The sequence below is a fragment of the Oncorhynchus tshawytscha genome, linkage group LG03 (assembly GCF_018296145.1).
Source record: "Oncorhynchus tshawytscha isolate Ot180627B linkage group LG03, Otsh_v2.0, whole genome shotgun sequence".
Taxonomy (NCBI): Eukaryota; Metazoa; Chordata; class Actinopteri; order Salmoniformes; family Salmonidae; genus Oncorhynchus; species Oncorhynchus tshawytscha.
In genome coordinates, this window is record NC_056431.1 from 14,429,996 (window position 1) to 14,448,067 (window position 18,072).

At 38.0% G+C, this 18,072-nt stretch overlaps 1 protein-coding gene across 2 annotated transcripts in view; it reads left to right on the plus strand.

Annotated features, from left to right (window-relative positions):
• The window catches only part of dpys (dihydropyrimidinase), a 45,853-nt gene extending 28,259 nt beyond the window's left edge, over window positions 1-17,594 (plus strand). For both annotated transcript variants that reach the window (XM_042310259.1, XM_024393032.2), the window contains 2 exons: window positions 16,898-17,105; window positions 17,285-17,594. In XM_042310259.1, coding sequence (XP_042166193.1) covers window positions 16,898-17,105; window positions 17,285-17,344 — 268 coding nt within the window. In that variant the 3' untranslated portion in view covers window positions 17,345-17,594. The remainder of the gene's footprint in view (window positions 1-16,897; window positions 17,106-17,284) is intronic.
• Window positions 17,595-18,072: the final 478 nt, after the last annotated feature.

Below are 18,072 nucleotides of genomic sequence, written 5' to 3' on the forward strand. Positions count from 1 at the left end.
CTGGATATAACTAACTATTGGACAGCCTGGATATAACTAACTATTGGACAGCCTGGATATAACTAACTATTGGACAGCCTGGATATAACTAACTATTGGACAGCCTGGATATAATAATAACTGGATATAACTAACTATTGGACAGCCTGGATATAACTAACTATTGGACAGCCTGGATATAACTAACTATTGGACAGCCTGGATATAACTAACTATTGGACAGCCTGGATATAATATAACTATGGTACATTCTGGATATAACTAACTATTGGACAGCCTGGATATAACTAACTATTGGACAGCCTGGATATAACTAACTATTGGATATAACTAACAGACAGCCTGGATATAACTAACTATTGGACAGCCTGGATATAACTAACTATTGGACACAACCTGGATATAACTAACTATGGTACATTCTGGATATAACTAACTATTGGACAGCCTGGATATAACTAACTATGGTACATTCTGGATATAACTAACTATGGTACATTCTGGATATAACTAACTATTGGACAGCCTGGATATATAACTATGGTACAGCCTGGATATATAACTATGGTACATTCTGGATATAACTAACTATTGGACAGCCTGGATATAACTAACTATGGTACATTCTGGATATAACTAACTATTGGACAGCCTGGATATAACTAACTATGGTACATTCTGGATATAACTAACTATTGGACAGCCTGGATATAACTATGGTACATTCTGGAAATAACTAACTATGGTACATTCTGGATATAACTAACTATTGGACAGCCTGGATATAACTAACTATTGGACAGCCTGGATATAACTAACTATTGGACAGCCTGGATATAACTATGGTACATTCTGGATATAACTAACTATTGGACAGCCTGGATATAACTAACTATTGGACAGCCTGGATATAACTAACTATTGGACAGCCTGGATATAATATAACTATTGGTACATTCTGGATATAACTAACTATTGGACAGCCTGGATATAACTAACTATTGGACATTCTGGATATAACTAACTATTGGACAGCCTGGATATAACTAACTATTGGACAGCCTGGATATAACTAACTATTGGTACATTCTGGATATAACTAACTATTGGACAGCCTGGATATAACTAACTATTGGACAGCCTGGATATAACTAACTATTGGACAGCCTGGATATAACTAACTATTGGACAGCCTGGATATAACTAACTATTGGACAGCCTGGATATAACTATGGTACTATTCTGGATATAACTAACTAGTACATTCTGGATATAACTAACTATTGGACAGCCTGGATATAACTAACTATTGGACAGCCTGATATATAACTATGGTACATTCTGGATATAACTAACTATTGGACATTCTGGATATAACTAACTATTGGACAGCCTGGATATAACTAACTATGGTACATTCTGGATATAACTAACTATTGGACAGCCTGGATATAACTAACTATGGTACATTCTGGATATAACTAACTATTGGACAGCCTGGATATAACTAACTATGGTACAGTCTGGATATAACTAACTATGGTACAGTCTGGATGTAACTAACTATGGTAAATTCTGGATATAACTAACTATGGTAAATTCTGGATATAACTAACTATGGTACAGCCTGGATATAACTAACTATTGGACAGCCTGGATATAACTAACTATTGGACAGCCTGGATATAACTAACTATTGGACAGCCTGGATATAACTAACTATGGTACATTCTGGATATAACTAACTATTGGACAGCCTGGATATAACTATGGTACATTCTGGATATAACTAACTATTGGACAGCCTGGATATAACTAACTATGGTACATTCTGGATATAACTAACTATTGGACAGCCTGGATATAACTAACTATTGGACAGCCTGGATATAACTAACTATTGGACAGCCTGGATATAACTAATGGTACATTCTGGATATAACTAACTATGGTACATTCTGGATATAACTAACTATTGGACAGCCTGGATATATAACTAACAGCCTGATATAACTAACATAACTATGGTACATTCTGGATATAACTAACTATTGGACAGCCTGGATATAACTAATGGTACATTCTGGATATAACTAACTATTGGACAGCCTGGATATAACTAACTAGTGGTACATTCTGGATATAACTAACTATTGGACAGCCTGGATATAACTAACTATGGTACATTCTGGATATAACTAACTATTGGACAGCCTGGATATAACTAACTATTGGACAGCCTGGATATAACTAACTATTGGACAGCCTGGATATAACTAACTATTGGACAGCCTGGATATAACTATGGTACATTCTGGATATAACTAACTATGGTACATTCTGGATATAACTAACTATTGGACAGCCTGGATATAACTAACTATTGGACAGCCTGGATATAACTATGGTACATTCTGGATATAACTAACTATTGGACAGCCTGGATATAACTAACTATGGTACATTCTGGATATAACTAACTATTGGACAGCCTGGATATATCTAACTATGGTACAGTCTGGATATAACTAACTATTGGACAGCCTGGATATATCTAACTATGGTACAGTCTGGATGTAACTAACTATGGTAAATTCTGGATATAACTAACTATGGTACAGCCTGGATATAACTAACTATTGGACAGCCTGGATATAACTAACTATTGGACATCCTGGATATAACTAACTATTGGACAGCCTGGATATAACTAACTATGGTACATTCTGGATATAACTAACTATTGGACAGCCTGGATATAACTAACTATTGGACAGCCTGGATATAACTAACTATTGGACAGCCTGGATATAACTAACTATGGTACATTCTGGATATAACTAACTATTGGACAGCCTGGATATAACTAACTATTGGACAGCCTGGATATAACTAACTATTGGACAGCCTGGATATAACTAACTATTGGACAGCCTGGTACATTCTGGATATAACTAACTATTGGACAGCCTGGATATAACTAACTATTGGACAGCCTGGATATAACTAACTATTGGTACATTCTGGATATAACTAACTATTGGACAGCCTGGATATAACTAACTATTGGACAGCCTGGATATAACTAACTATTGGACAGCCTGGATATAACTAACTATTGGACAGCCTGGATATAACTATGGTACATTCTGGATATAACTAACTATGGTACATTCTGGATATAACTAACTATTGGACAGCCTGGATATATAACCTATACATTCTGGATATAACTAACTATTGGACAGCCTGGATATAACTATGGTACATTTGGACTATATAACTAACTATTGGACAGCCTGGATATAACTAACTATGGTACATTCTGGATATAACTAACTATTGGACAGCCTGGATATAACTATGGTACAGCCCAGATATAACTGTGGTAAAATTCTGGATATAACTAACTATTGGACAGCCTGGATATAACTATGGTACATTCTGGATATAACAAGCTATTGGACAGCCTGGATATAACTATGGTACATTCTGGATATAACTAACTATTGGACAGCCTGGATATAACTATGGTACAGCCCAGATATAACTGTGGTACATTCTGGATATAACTAACTATTGGACAGCCTGGATATATCTAACTATGGTACAGTCTGGATATAACTAACTATTGGACAGCCTGGATATATCTAACTATGGTACAGTCTGGATGTAACTAACTATGGTAAATTCTGGATATAACTAACTATGGTACAGCCTGGATATAACTAACTATTGGACAGCCTGGATATAACTAACTATTGGACAGCCTGGATATAACTAACTATGGTACATTCTGGATATAACTAACTATTGGACAGCCTGGATATAACTAACTATTGGACAGCCTGGATATAACTAACTATTGGACAGCCTGGATATAACTAACTATTGGACAGCCTGGATATAACTAACTATTGGACAGCCTGGATATAACTAACTATTGGACAGCCTGGATATAACAAGCTATTGGACAGCCTGGATATAACTATGGTACATTCTGGATATAACTATGGTACATTCTGGATATAACTAACTATTGGACAGCCTGGATATAACTATGGTACATTCTGGATATAACTAACTATTGGACAGCCTGGATATAACTAACTATGGTACATTCTGGATATAACTAACTATTGGACAGCCTGGATATAACTATGGTACATTCTGGATATAACTAACTATTGGACAGCCTGGATATAACTAACTATGGTACATTCTGGATATAACTAACTATTGGACAGCCTGGATATAACTAACTATTACAGCCTGGATATAACTAACTATTGGACAGCCTGGATATAACTAACTATTGGACAGCCTGGATATAACAAACTATTGGACAGCCTGGATATAACTATGGTACATTCTGGATATAACTAACTATTGGACAGCCTGGATATGACTAACTATTGGACAGCCTGGATATAACTAACTATTGGACAGCCTGGATATAACTAACTATGGTACATTCTGGATATAACTAACTATTGGACAGCCTGGATATAACTAACTATTGGACAGCCTGGATATAACTAACTATTGGACAGCCTGGATATAACTAACTATTGGACAGCCTGGATATAACTATGGTACATTCTGGATATAACTAACTATGGTACATTCTGGATATAACTAACTATTGGACAGCCTGGATATAACTATGGTACATTCTGGATATAACTAACTATTGGACAGCCTGGATATAACTATGGTACATTCTGGATATAACTAACTATTGGACAGCCTGGATATAACTAACTATGGTACATTCTGGATATAACTAACTATTGGACAGCCTGGATATAACTAACTATTGGACAGCCTGGATATAACTAACTATTGGACAGCCTGGATATAACTAACTATTGGACAGCCTGGATATAACTAACTATTGGACAGCCTGGATATAACTAACTATTGGACAGCCTGGATATAACAAGCTATTGGACAGCCTGGACAGCCTGTATATACATTCTGGATATAACTATGGTACATTCTGGATATAACTAACTATTGGACAGCCTGGATATAACTAACTATTGGACAGCCTGGATATAACTATGGTACAGCCCAGATATAACTGTGGTAAAATTCTGGATATAACTAACTATTGGACAGCCTGGATATAACTAACTATGGTACATTCTGGATATAACTAACTATTGGACAGCCTGGATATATCTAACTATGGTACATTCTGGATATAACTAACTATTGGACAGCCTGGATATATCTAACAATGGTACAGTCTGGATGTAACTAACTATTGGACAGCCTGGATTTATCTAACTATGGTACAGTCTGGATATAACTAACTATTGGACATCCTGGATATAACTAACTATTGGACAGCCTGGATATAACTAACTATGGTACATTCTGGATATAACTAACTATTGGACAGCCTGGATATAACTAACTATTGGACAGCCTGGATATAACTAACTATTGGACAGCCTGGATATAACTAACTATTGGATATAACAAACTATTGGTACCTGGATATAACTAACTATTGGTACAGCCTGGATATAACTAACTATTGGACAGCCTGGATATAACTAACTATGGTACATTCTGGATATAACTAACTATTGGACAGCCTGGATATAACTAACTATTGGTACAGCCTGGATATAACTAACTATTGGACAGCCTGGATATAACTAACTATTGGACAGCCTGGATATAACTATGGTACATTCTGGATATATAACTAACTTGGACAGCCTGGATATAACTAACTATGGTACAGCCTGGATATAACTAACTATTGGACAGCCTGGATATAATATATTGGTACATTCTGGATATAACTAACTATTGGACAGCCTGGATATAATAACTATTGGTACAGCCCAGATATAAATTCTGGATATAACTAACTATTGGACAGCCTGATATAACTAACTATTGGTACATTCTGGATATAACTAACTATTGGACAGCCTGGATATAACTATGGTAATTCTGGATATAACTAACTATTGGACAGCCTGGATATATAACTATGGTACATTCTGGATATAATAACTATTGGTACATTCTGGATATAACTAACTATTGGACAGCCTGGATATAACTAACTATGGTACATTCTGGATATAACTAACTATTGGACAACCTGGATATAACTATGGTACATTCTGGATATAACTAACTATTGGACAGCCTGGATATAACTATGGTACATTCTGGATATAACTAACTATTGGACAGCCTGGATATAACTATGGTACATTCTGGATATAACTAACTATTGGACAGCCTGGATATAACTAACTATGGTACATTCTGGATATAACTAACTATTGGACAGCCTGGATATAACTAATGGTACAGCCTGGATATAACTTGGACAGCCTGGATATAACTAACTATTGGACAGCCTGGATATAACTATGGTACATTCTGGATATAACTAACTATTGGACAGCCTGGATATAATAACTATTGGTACATTCTGGATATAACTAACTATTGGACAGCCTGGATATAACTATGGTACATTCTGGATATAACTAACTATTGGACAGCCTGGATATAACTATGGTACATTCTGGATATAACTAACTATTGGACAGCCTGGATATAACTAACTATGGTACATTCTGGATATAACTAACTATTGGACAGCCTGGATATAACTATGGTACATTCTGGATATAACTAACTATGGTACATTCTGGATATAACTAACTATTGGACAGCCTGGATATAACTAACTATTGGACAGCCTGGATATAACTAACTATTGGACAGCCTGGATATAACTAACTATGGTACATTCTGGATATAACTAACTATTGGACAGCCTGGAGCCTGGATATAACTAACTATTGGACAGCCTGGATATAACTAACTATTGGACAGCCTGGATATATAACTATGGTACATTCTGGATATAACTAACTATTGGACAGCCTGGATATAACTAACTATTGGACAGCCTGGATATAACTAACTATTGGACAGCCTGGATATAACTAACTATTGGACAGCCTGGATATAACTAACTATTGGACAGCCTGGATATAACTAACTATTGGTACAGCCTGGATATAACTAACTATTGGACAGCCTGGATATAACTAACTATTGGTACATTCTGGATATAACTAACTATGGTACATTCTGGATATAACTAACTATTGGACAGCCTGGATATAACTATGGTACATTCTGGATATAACTAACTATTGGACAGCCTGGATATAACTATGGTACATTCTGGATATAACTAACTATTGGACAGCCTGGATATAACTAACTATGGTACATTCTGGATATAACTAACTATTGGACAGCCTGGATATAACTAACTATTGGACAGCCTGGATATAACTATGGTACAGCCCAGATATAACTGTGGTAAAATTCTGGATATAACTAACTATTGGACAGCCTGGATATAACTAACTATGGTACATTCTGGATATAACTAACTATTGGACAGCCTGGATATAACTAACTATGGTACATTCTGGATATAACTAACTATTGGACAGCCTGGATATAACTAACTATTGGACAGCCTGGATATAACTAACTATTGGACAGCCTGGATATAACTAACTATTGGACAGCCTGGATATAACAAACTATTGGACAGCCTGGATATAACTATGGTACATTCTGGATATAACTATGGTACATTCTGGATATAACTAACTATTGGACAGCCTGGATATAACTATGGTACATTCTGGATATAACTAACTTTTGGACAGCCTGGATATAACTATGGTACAGCCCAGATATAACTGTGGTACATTCTGGATATAACTAACTATTGGACAGCCTGGATATATCTAACTATGGTACAGTCTGGATATAACTAACTATGGTAAATTCTGGATATAACTAACTATGGTACAGCCTGGATATAACTAACTATTGGACAGCCTGGATATAACTAACTATTGGACAGCCTGGATATAACTAACTATTGGACAGCCTGGATATAACTAACTATTGGTACATTCTGGATATAACTAACTATTGGACAGCCTGGATATAACTAACTGGTACATTCTGGATATAACTAACTATTGGACAGCCTGGATATAACTAACTATGGTACATTCTGGATATAACTAACTATTGGACAGCCTGGATATATAACTATGGTACATTCTGGATATAACTAACTATTGGACAGCCTGGATATAACTAACTATGGTACATTCTGGATATAACTAACTATTGGACAGCCTGGATATAACTAACTATTGGTACAGCCTGGATATAACTAACTATTGGACAGCCTGGATATAACTAAACTATTGGACAGCCTGGATATAACTAACTATGGTACATTCTGGATATAACTAACTATTGGACAGCCTGGATATAACTAACTATTGGTACAGCCTGGATATAACTAACTATTGGACAGCCTGGATATAACTAACTATTGGACAGCCTGGATATAATAACTATTGGACAGCCTGGATATAACTAACTTGGACAGCCTGGATATAACTAACTATTGGACAGCCTGGATATAACTATGGTACATTCTGGATATAACTAACTATTGGACAGCCTGGATATAACTAACTATTGGACAGCCTGGATATAACTATGGTATATTCTGGATATAGCTAACTATGGTACATTCTGGATATAACTAACTATTGGACAGCCTGGATATAACTATGGTACAGCCCAGATATAACTATGGTACATTCTGGATATAACTAACTATTGGACAGCCTGGATATATCTAACTATGGTACATTCTGGATATAACTAACTATTGGACAGCCTGGATATATCTAACTATGGTACAGTCTGGATATAACTAACTATTGGACAGCCTGGATATAACTAACTATGGTACAGTCTGGATATAACTAACTATGGTACATTCTGGATATAACTAACTATTGGACAGCCTGGATATAACTAACTATTGGACATCCTGGATATAACTAACTATTGGACAGCCTGGATATAACTAACTATGGTACATTCTGGATATAACTAACTATTGGACAGCCTGGATATAACTAACTATTGGACAGCCTGGATATAACTAACTATTGGACAGCCTGGATATAACTAACTATTGGACAGCCTGGATATAACTATGGTACATTCTGGATATAACTAACTATTGGACAGCCTGGATATAACTAACTATTGGACAGCCTGGATATAACTAACTATTGGACAGCCTGGATATAACAAACTATTGGACAGCCTGGATATAACTATGGTACATTCTGGATATAACTAACTATTGGACAGCCTGGATATAACTAACTATTGGACAGCCTGGATATAACTAACTATGGTACATTCTGGATATAACTAACTATTGGACAGCCTGGATATAACTAACTATTGGACAGCCTGGATATAACCTGGATATAACTAACTATGGTACATTCTGGATATAACTAACTATTGGACAGCCTGGATATAATAACTATTGGACAGCCTGGATATAACTAACTATGGTACATTCTGGATATAACTAACTATTGGACAGCCTGGATATAGCCTAACTATGGTACATTCTGGATATAACTAACTATTGGACAGCCTGGATATATCTAACTATGGTACAGTCTGGATATAACTAACTATTGGACAGCCTGGATATATCTAACTATGGTACAGTCTGGATGTAACTAACTATGGTACATTCTGGATATAACTAACTATGGTACAGCCTGGATATAACTAACTATTGGACAGCCTGGATATAACTAACTATTGGACAGCCTGGATATAACTAACTATTGGACAGCCTGGATATAACTAACTATGGTACATTCTGGATATAACTAACTATTGGACAGCCTGGATATAACTAACTATGGTACATTCTGGATATAACTAACTATTGGACAGCCTGGATATAACTAACTATGGTACATTCTGGATATAACTAACTATTGGACAGCCTGGATATAACTAACTATTGGACAGCCTGGATATAACTAACTAGCCTGGATATAAGCCTGGATATAACTAACTATGGTACATTCTGGATATAACTAACTATTGGACAGCCTGGATATAACTAACTGGTACATTCTGGATATAACTAACTATTGGACAGCCTGGATATAACTATGGTACATTCTGGATATAACTAACTATTGGACAGCCTGGATATAACTAACTATTGGACAGCCTGGATATAACTAACTATGGTACATTCTGGATATAACTAACTATTGGACAGCCTGGATATAACTAACTATTGGACAGCCTGGATATAACTAACTATTGGACAGCCTGGATATAACAAACTATTGGACAGCCTGGATATAACTATGGTACATTCTGGATATAACTAACTATGGTACATTCTGGATATAACTAACTATTGGACAGCCTGGATATAACTATGGTACAGCCCAGATATAACTAAGGTACATTCTGGATATAACTAACTATTAGACAGCCTGGATATAACTAACTATGGTACATTCTGGATATAACTAACTATTGGACAGCCTGGATATATCTAATATGGTACATTCTGGATATAACTAACTATTGGACAGCCTGGATATAACTAACTACTATTGGACAGCCTGGTACAGTCTGGATATAACTAACTATTGGACAGCCTGGATATAACTAACATTGGACAGCCTGGATATAACTAACTATTGGACAGCCTGGATATAACTAACTGTGGTACATTCTGGATATAACTAACTATTGGACAGCCTGGATATAACTATGGTACATTCTGGATATAACTAACTATTGGACAGCCTGGATATAACTAACTATGGTACATTCTGGATATAACTAACTATTGGACAGCCTGGATATAACTATGGTACATTCTGGATATAACTAACTATTGGACAGCCTGGATATAACTAACTATGGTACATTCTGGATATAACTAACTATTGGACAGCCTGGATATAACTAACTATTGGACAGCCTGGATATAACTAACTATTGGACAGCCTGGATATAACAAACTATTGGACAGCCTGGATATAACTATGGTACATTCTGGATATAACTAACTATTGGACAGCCTGGATATAACTATGGTACAGCCCAGATATAACTGTGGTACATTCTGGATATAACTAACTATTGGACATTCTGGATATATCTAACTATGGTACAGTCTGGATATAACTAACTATTGGACAGCCTGGATATATCTAACTATGGTACAGTCTGGATGTAACTAACTATGGTAAATTCTGGATATAACTAACTATGGTACAGCCTGGATATAACTAACTATTGGACAGCCTGGATATAACTAACTATTGGACAGCCTGGATATAACTAACTATTGGACAGCCTGGATATAACTAACTGTGGTACATTCTGGATATAACTAACTATTGGACAGCCTGGATATAACTATGGTACATTCTGGATATAACTAACTATTGGACAGCCTGGATATAACTAACTATTGGACAGCCTGGATATAACTAACTATTGGACAGCCTGGATATAACTAACTGTGGTACATTCTGGATATAACTGACTATTGGACAGCCTGGATATAACTATGGTACATTCTGGATATAACTAACTATTGGACAGCCTGGATATAACTAACTATTGGACAGCCTGGATATAACTAACTATTGGACAGCCTGGATATAACAAACTATTGGACAGCCTGGATATAACTATGGTACATTCTGGATATAACTAACTATTGGACAGCCTGGATATAACTAACTATTGGACAGCCTGGATATAACTATGGTACATTCTGGATATAACTAACTATTGGACAGCCTGGATATAACTATGGTACAGCCCAGATATAACTAAGGTACATTCTGGATATAACTAACTATTAGACAGCCTGGATATAACTAACTATGGTACATTCTGGATATAACTAACTATTGGACAGCCTGGATATAACTAACTATTGGACAGCCTGGATATAACTAACTATTGGACAGCCTGGATATAACTAACTATTGGACAGCCTGGATATAACTATGGTACATTCTGGATATAACTAACTATTGGGCAGCCTGGATATAACTATGGTACATTCTGGATATAACTAACTATGGTACGTTCTGGATATAACTAACTATTGGACAGCCTGGATATAACTATGGTACATTCTGGATATAACTAACTATTGGACAGCCTGGATATATCTAACTATGGTACATTCTGGATATAACTAACTATTGGACAGCCTGGATATATCTAACTATGGTACAGTCTGGATATAACTAACTATTGGACAGCCTGGATATATCTAACTATGGTACAGTCTGGATGTAACTAACTATGGTACATTCTGGATATAACTAACTATTGGACAGCCTGGATATAACTAACTATTGGACAGCCTGGATATAACTAACTATGGTACATTCTGGATATAACTAACTATTGGACAGCCTGGATATAACTAACTATTGGACAGCCTGGATATAACTAACTATGGTACATCCTGGATATAACTAGCTGTGGTACATTCTGGATATAACTAACTATGGGACAGCCTGGATATAACTAACTATTGGACAGCCTGGATATAACTAGCTATGGGACATCCTGGATATAACTAACTATTGGACAGCCTGGATATAACTAGCTATGGGTCAGCCTGGATATAACTAACTATTGGACAGCCTGGATATAACTAGCTGTGGTACATTCTGGATATAACTAGCTATGGGATAACTCCAACGACGGTCCACAGTCCGGAACCTCCTGAGACGGTCCACAGTCCGGAACCTCCTGAGACATTCCACAGTCCGGAACCTCCTGAGACGGTCCACAGTCCGGAACCTCCTGAGAAGGTCCACAGTACGGAACCTCCTGAGACGGTCCACAGTCCGGAACCTCCTGAGACGGTCCACAGTCCGGAACCTCCAGCTCCATGGCCAGATTCTTCTCCTGCGCCGATTCCCAGTCTAAGCATGGCGTCCAGTCCAGCTCCTAGGTCAGAGTATTCTTCTGCGTTGGTGCCCAGTCCAGGCACAGTGTCCAGCCCGGGTCCATGGCTGGATTCACGGGAGGAGCGGGTTCTTCGTCCCGCATCTGAGCCGCCTCTGATGCTGGAGGATCCGCGTGATGAGAGAGTTCTTCGTCCCGCACCTGAGCCGCCTCCGATGCTGGAGGATCCGCGGGATGAGAGGGTTCTTTGTCCCGCACCAGAGCCGCCACCGCACTAGACACCCCCCTAACCCTCCCTTTTGGTTTCAGGTTTTGTGGACCCCTTTGGGGGGGGGGTACTGTTACGTCCTGACCATAGAAAGCCTTTATTTTCTATGGTGGAGTAGGTCAGGGTGTGACTGGGGGGTGTTCTAGTTTTTGTATTTCTATGTTGGCTTGGTATGGTTCCCTATTTCTCTTCATTGTTTTGTTGCTGGTTCACATTTAAATAAAATATGATGAACCCAAATCACGCTGCGCCTTGGTCTACCCATTTCGACGAGCGTTACAAACATACAGCAGCTGAGACCATGCCCACAATTCACCAGCCGTGCATGACATCACTGCTGCGTCATCTGCATCGTTCAAATTAAGATCATTTAAAAAGGAGGATTTGCACCATTTGGTCTCTTTTTGCACTGAATCCGTTTGGGCATATGTTTAATGTTTTGGGAAATTAAATAGTGGGGTTATGAATAATCCCAGTGAGCAATTCAACATGCTTATGTAAGCACTGATGTTAGATAGTCATATCTGGATGGGACGTAGTCATTTTTTTATGTTGAGGTTGACACATTTTTTCATTGTCTTCAAAACAATACAAAATACCTGAATGTTTAGATTTAAATAGTTATTTTAAGTCAAATATATGGCGTTTTTAGGCCAAAGGGAAGGGTTGCATAAGTGTCATTCCTAGAGTAAGAAAAAAAAAAACATTTGTAATCTATATGAGGCCGCAGATGTGGAACTACACTCCCCAATCTCCACAGACAGAGATACAATATGTCCCTGTTGTGCACGTGTTTACCCCCTCCCCCCAAACACACACACACACACACACACACACACACACATACGCGCGCACACACACATCTGTACCGTACATATCTCTACTAAGCAGTAAACTAGGCTAGCGTATGTGTGCATGCAAGGCAAGGAGCTAGCAACAGGCTTACATAACCCAGCAGTAACAGGACTGCTCTCTTTCCTATGGAATCTGGGCTAGGTCCCTCAAGGCAAATCACAAAGTGTTGATGTGAGCTGAAGAAGGGATAGGAAGGGGGATGAACCCCAGTGCCATTTTCCTGTAAATGTATTTCATGATAATGTGAGATGAGGCTCTTGTAAGTGTTGCTCAGCTCAGCTCAGACAGACCGTGTGAATATTACTAATGCATGCAGCTCTGGAATAAGGAAGATATCTAGTCTCTACCTCCCCTCTTAGCCTTGATGACGATATCATGTCCAATTCTATTTCTGATCAATTGTAGTGTCCCAGGCTTGTGAGGTTGTCAAGTCTCAGCACCCAGAACTAAAATCAGCTACTGGATTATGTCTTTTAACATTTTAATGTTAGGAATGTGATGAGAGACTATCGGTTGTATAGTAATCCTATAGTATACAATTACATATTACTGTACAGTATAGTAGCATTGTTTGTTGTACAGTATGTGTGCTACCACTGTGTTCTAGTCCTATAGTGGGATTGAGGCTTTGTAGCTCTTCGTGTTACATTTTTGTAACTATGAATTCATCTGTGAAACTGCGTAATTATTTGGCCTAAATACGGCTTAAAAACACCAGAGTCCGGAGGCAAGACTCAGGTATGGAATGCAACGAAGATGCAGTAGGTCTGCATCCCAAATAGCATCATATTCCCTACATAGTGCACTACTTTTGATCAGAGCCCTATGTGAAATAGGGTGCCAATATGGACATATCCTTTGGGTTTGTGTCATTAGGGTACCGGAGGGATGGAGAAAATAACTCTCTCTATTCGTCTTCATTATTTAGTCTTTTAGCCTAGTGTCCTTCTCCTTCCCCTTTTTTAAGAGCAAGAGGACAAGTACATTCATTTATACTTATAAAATTGCTCAGAGAAAGAGGTTTTGTTTAACAAGTAAAATGGTAGGGGTCAAAATGATTGACACCCCTAAATATTATTTTAAGCATACAACATAGCTCAGTATTTTAATTATTTATTTTGTACAGTCATTATTGCTCATCTTTATCAAGCGTGTCAATCATTTTGGACCCCACTGTACATATAAATAGTCCGGAAAATAAATATACAGTACACTGAGTGTACAAAACCTTAGGAACACTTTTCTAATATTGAGATGCACCCCCCTATTGCCCTCATAACAGCCTCAATTCGCCGGGCATGTACTGCTGTTGAACGCATTCCACAAGGATGCTGCCCCATGTTGACTCCAATGCTTCCACAGTTGTGTCAAGTTGGTTGGATGGCCTTTGGGTGGTGGACCATTCTTGATAAACATAGGAAACTGTTGAGTGTGACAACCCAGCAGCTTTGCAGTTCTTGACACATTCAAACCGGTGCGCCTGGCACCTACCATACCCCGTTCGAAGGCAGTTAAATACTTTGTCTTGCTCATTCACCCTCTGAATGACACACATACACAATCCATGTCTCAATTGTCTCAAGGCATAAAAATCCTTCTTTAATCTGTCTCCTCCCCTTCATCTACACTGATTGAAGTGGATTTAACAAGTGACATCAATAACAGATCATAGCTTTCACCGGGTCAGTCAAAAGTTATAGGAAGGCCTATACACACACACACATATATATATATATATACAGTTTAAGTCGGAAGTTTACATACACTTAGGTTGGAGTCATTAAAACTTGTTTTTCAACTACTCCACAAATCTCTTGTTAACAAACTATAGATTTGGCAAGTCGGTTAGGACATCTACTTTGTGCATGACACAAGTAATTTTTACAGCAATTGTTTACAGACAGATTATTTCACTTATAACTCACTGTATCACAACTCCAGTGGGTCAGAAGTTTACATACACTAAATTGACTGTGCTTTTAAACAGCTTGGAAAATTCCAGAAAATTATGTCATGGCTTTAGAAGTTTCTGATAGGCTAATTGACATCATTTGAGTCAATTTGAGGTGTACCTGTGGATGTATTTCAAGGCCTACCTTCAAACCCAGTGCCTCTTTGCTTGACATCATGGGAAAATCAAAAGAAATCAGCCAAGACCTCAGAAAACAAATGGTGGACCTCTACAAGTCCGGTTCATCCTTGGGTGCAATTTCCAAATGCCTGAAGGTACCATGTTCATCTGTACAAACAATAGTACGTAAGTATAAACACCATGGGACCACACAGCTGTCATACCGCTCAGGAAGGAGACGCGTTCTGTCTCCTAGAGATTAATGTACTTTGGTGCGAAAAGTGCAAATCAAATCCTAGAACAAAAGCAAAGGACCTTGTGAAGATGTTGGAGGAAACAGGTACAAAAGTATCTATATCCACAGTAAAATGAGTCCTATATCGACATAACCTGAAAGGCTGCTCAGCAAGGAAGAAGGGGGAGGCTTGCAAGCCAAAGAACACCATCCCAACTGTGAAAATTGTTTGACCCAAGTTAAACAATTTAAAGGCAATGCTACCAAATACTAATTGAGTGTATGTAACTTCTGACCCACTGGGAATGTGATGAAAGAAATCAAAGCTGAAATAAATAATTCTCTCTACTATTATTCTGATATTTCACATTCTTAAAATAAAGTGGTGATCCTAAGACAGGGAATTATTACTAGGATTAAATGTCAGGAATTGTGAAAAACTGCGTTTAAATGTATTTGGCGTATGTAAACGTACGACTTCAACTGTATATACATATTATAACTTGTGATGTCCTCATTCAACACAGTATCTGACCAAGTAGGTTTGCATCTGCGTGTTTGTGTGTGTGTGTGTGTGTAGGAAGATCTCTGCAGCTACGCACCACCAGGCTGTGGATTACAACATCTTTGAGGGCATGGAATGCCACGGTGTTCCTGTGGTGACCATCTCCAGAGGGAAGGTGGTCTATGAGAGAGGTCAGCTGAAGACCCAGCCAGGACAGGGCCGCTTTGTCCCCAGACAGCCCTACGCAGAGTTCATCTACAAACGAGTCAACCAGAGGGAACAGGTCTGTCTCGATATTATGGCGTCTTGTGACATATCGCTCTATTATAAGGTTTGATGATGTTCCGTGACTACATCTATAATGTGCTATTCATGTATTTATAAGGCCCAATAACACACGTGTTGTAGTTATACCTGTGTTATTAACTGTGGTTTTTAAAAAGCTGTTTGTTTTTTTTCCAGGTGGGACAGCCTAGTCCTGTAATCAGGAAGCCTTATGATGGTGAAATCATCGCCATATAAAGGAATGGATGTCATCATGAAAGAGACTGTTTAGCTCAGCATCTACATGCTGGACCAAGATAAAATGTATGTTTGTTTGAATGCAGATGCCAGTCAATGTTTTGATGCTGATGATATTATGTTGCCAAACTATTTTGTACAATTCATACAATTGCATAACATGTATTATGTTATTACTATGTGAAACAGTTGCATAGTTATATTTGATGATGATGGTGATGATGATTTAAACACTTAACTTCCAACAATATGTCTTTGTTACTGTGTGTTTGTATCTGGCATATTGGACATTGGATGAGAGTCTACCCTTACTTCCGTGTTAAACTATGAAGCGCACAGTGTTTCACATTGAAAGCTAATTTCCACATGAGCTGACATCCACAGCGTTTACCATGAACATGAGCTTCACAAACTCTGGGGAAAATTGTCGGTAGTTCAGCGAGCAGTGCTGCAACGTGCATGGCCTTTGTAAAAAAAGGCCCAGTGCTGTTGTCACACAGCATCGCATTACACATTGGGATTGTCTCCTACTGGGCATTCTGGCATGCTGGCGTGGTACTGAGCCGCTGGGGCTCTGCAGACATAATGTGAGTTTATCAGAGGGAACGCTACGGGTCAGTGGCAGCAGTGTGTGAGTCACAGTCAGCCCACTCATCTCTGTGCCTTCTCTGTCACTCTGCCTTCTCTTACACTGTGCCTTCTCTCAGTAACAGACCTGGGTTAAAATA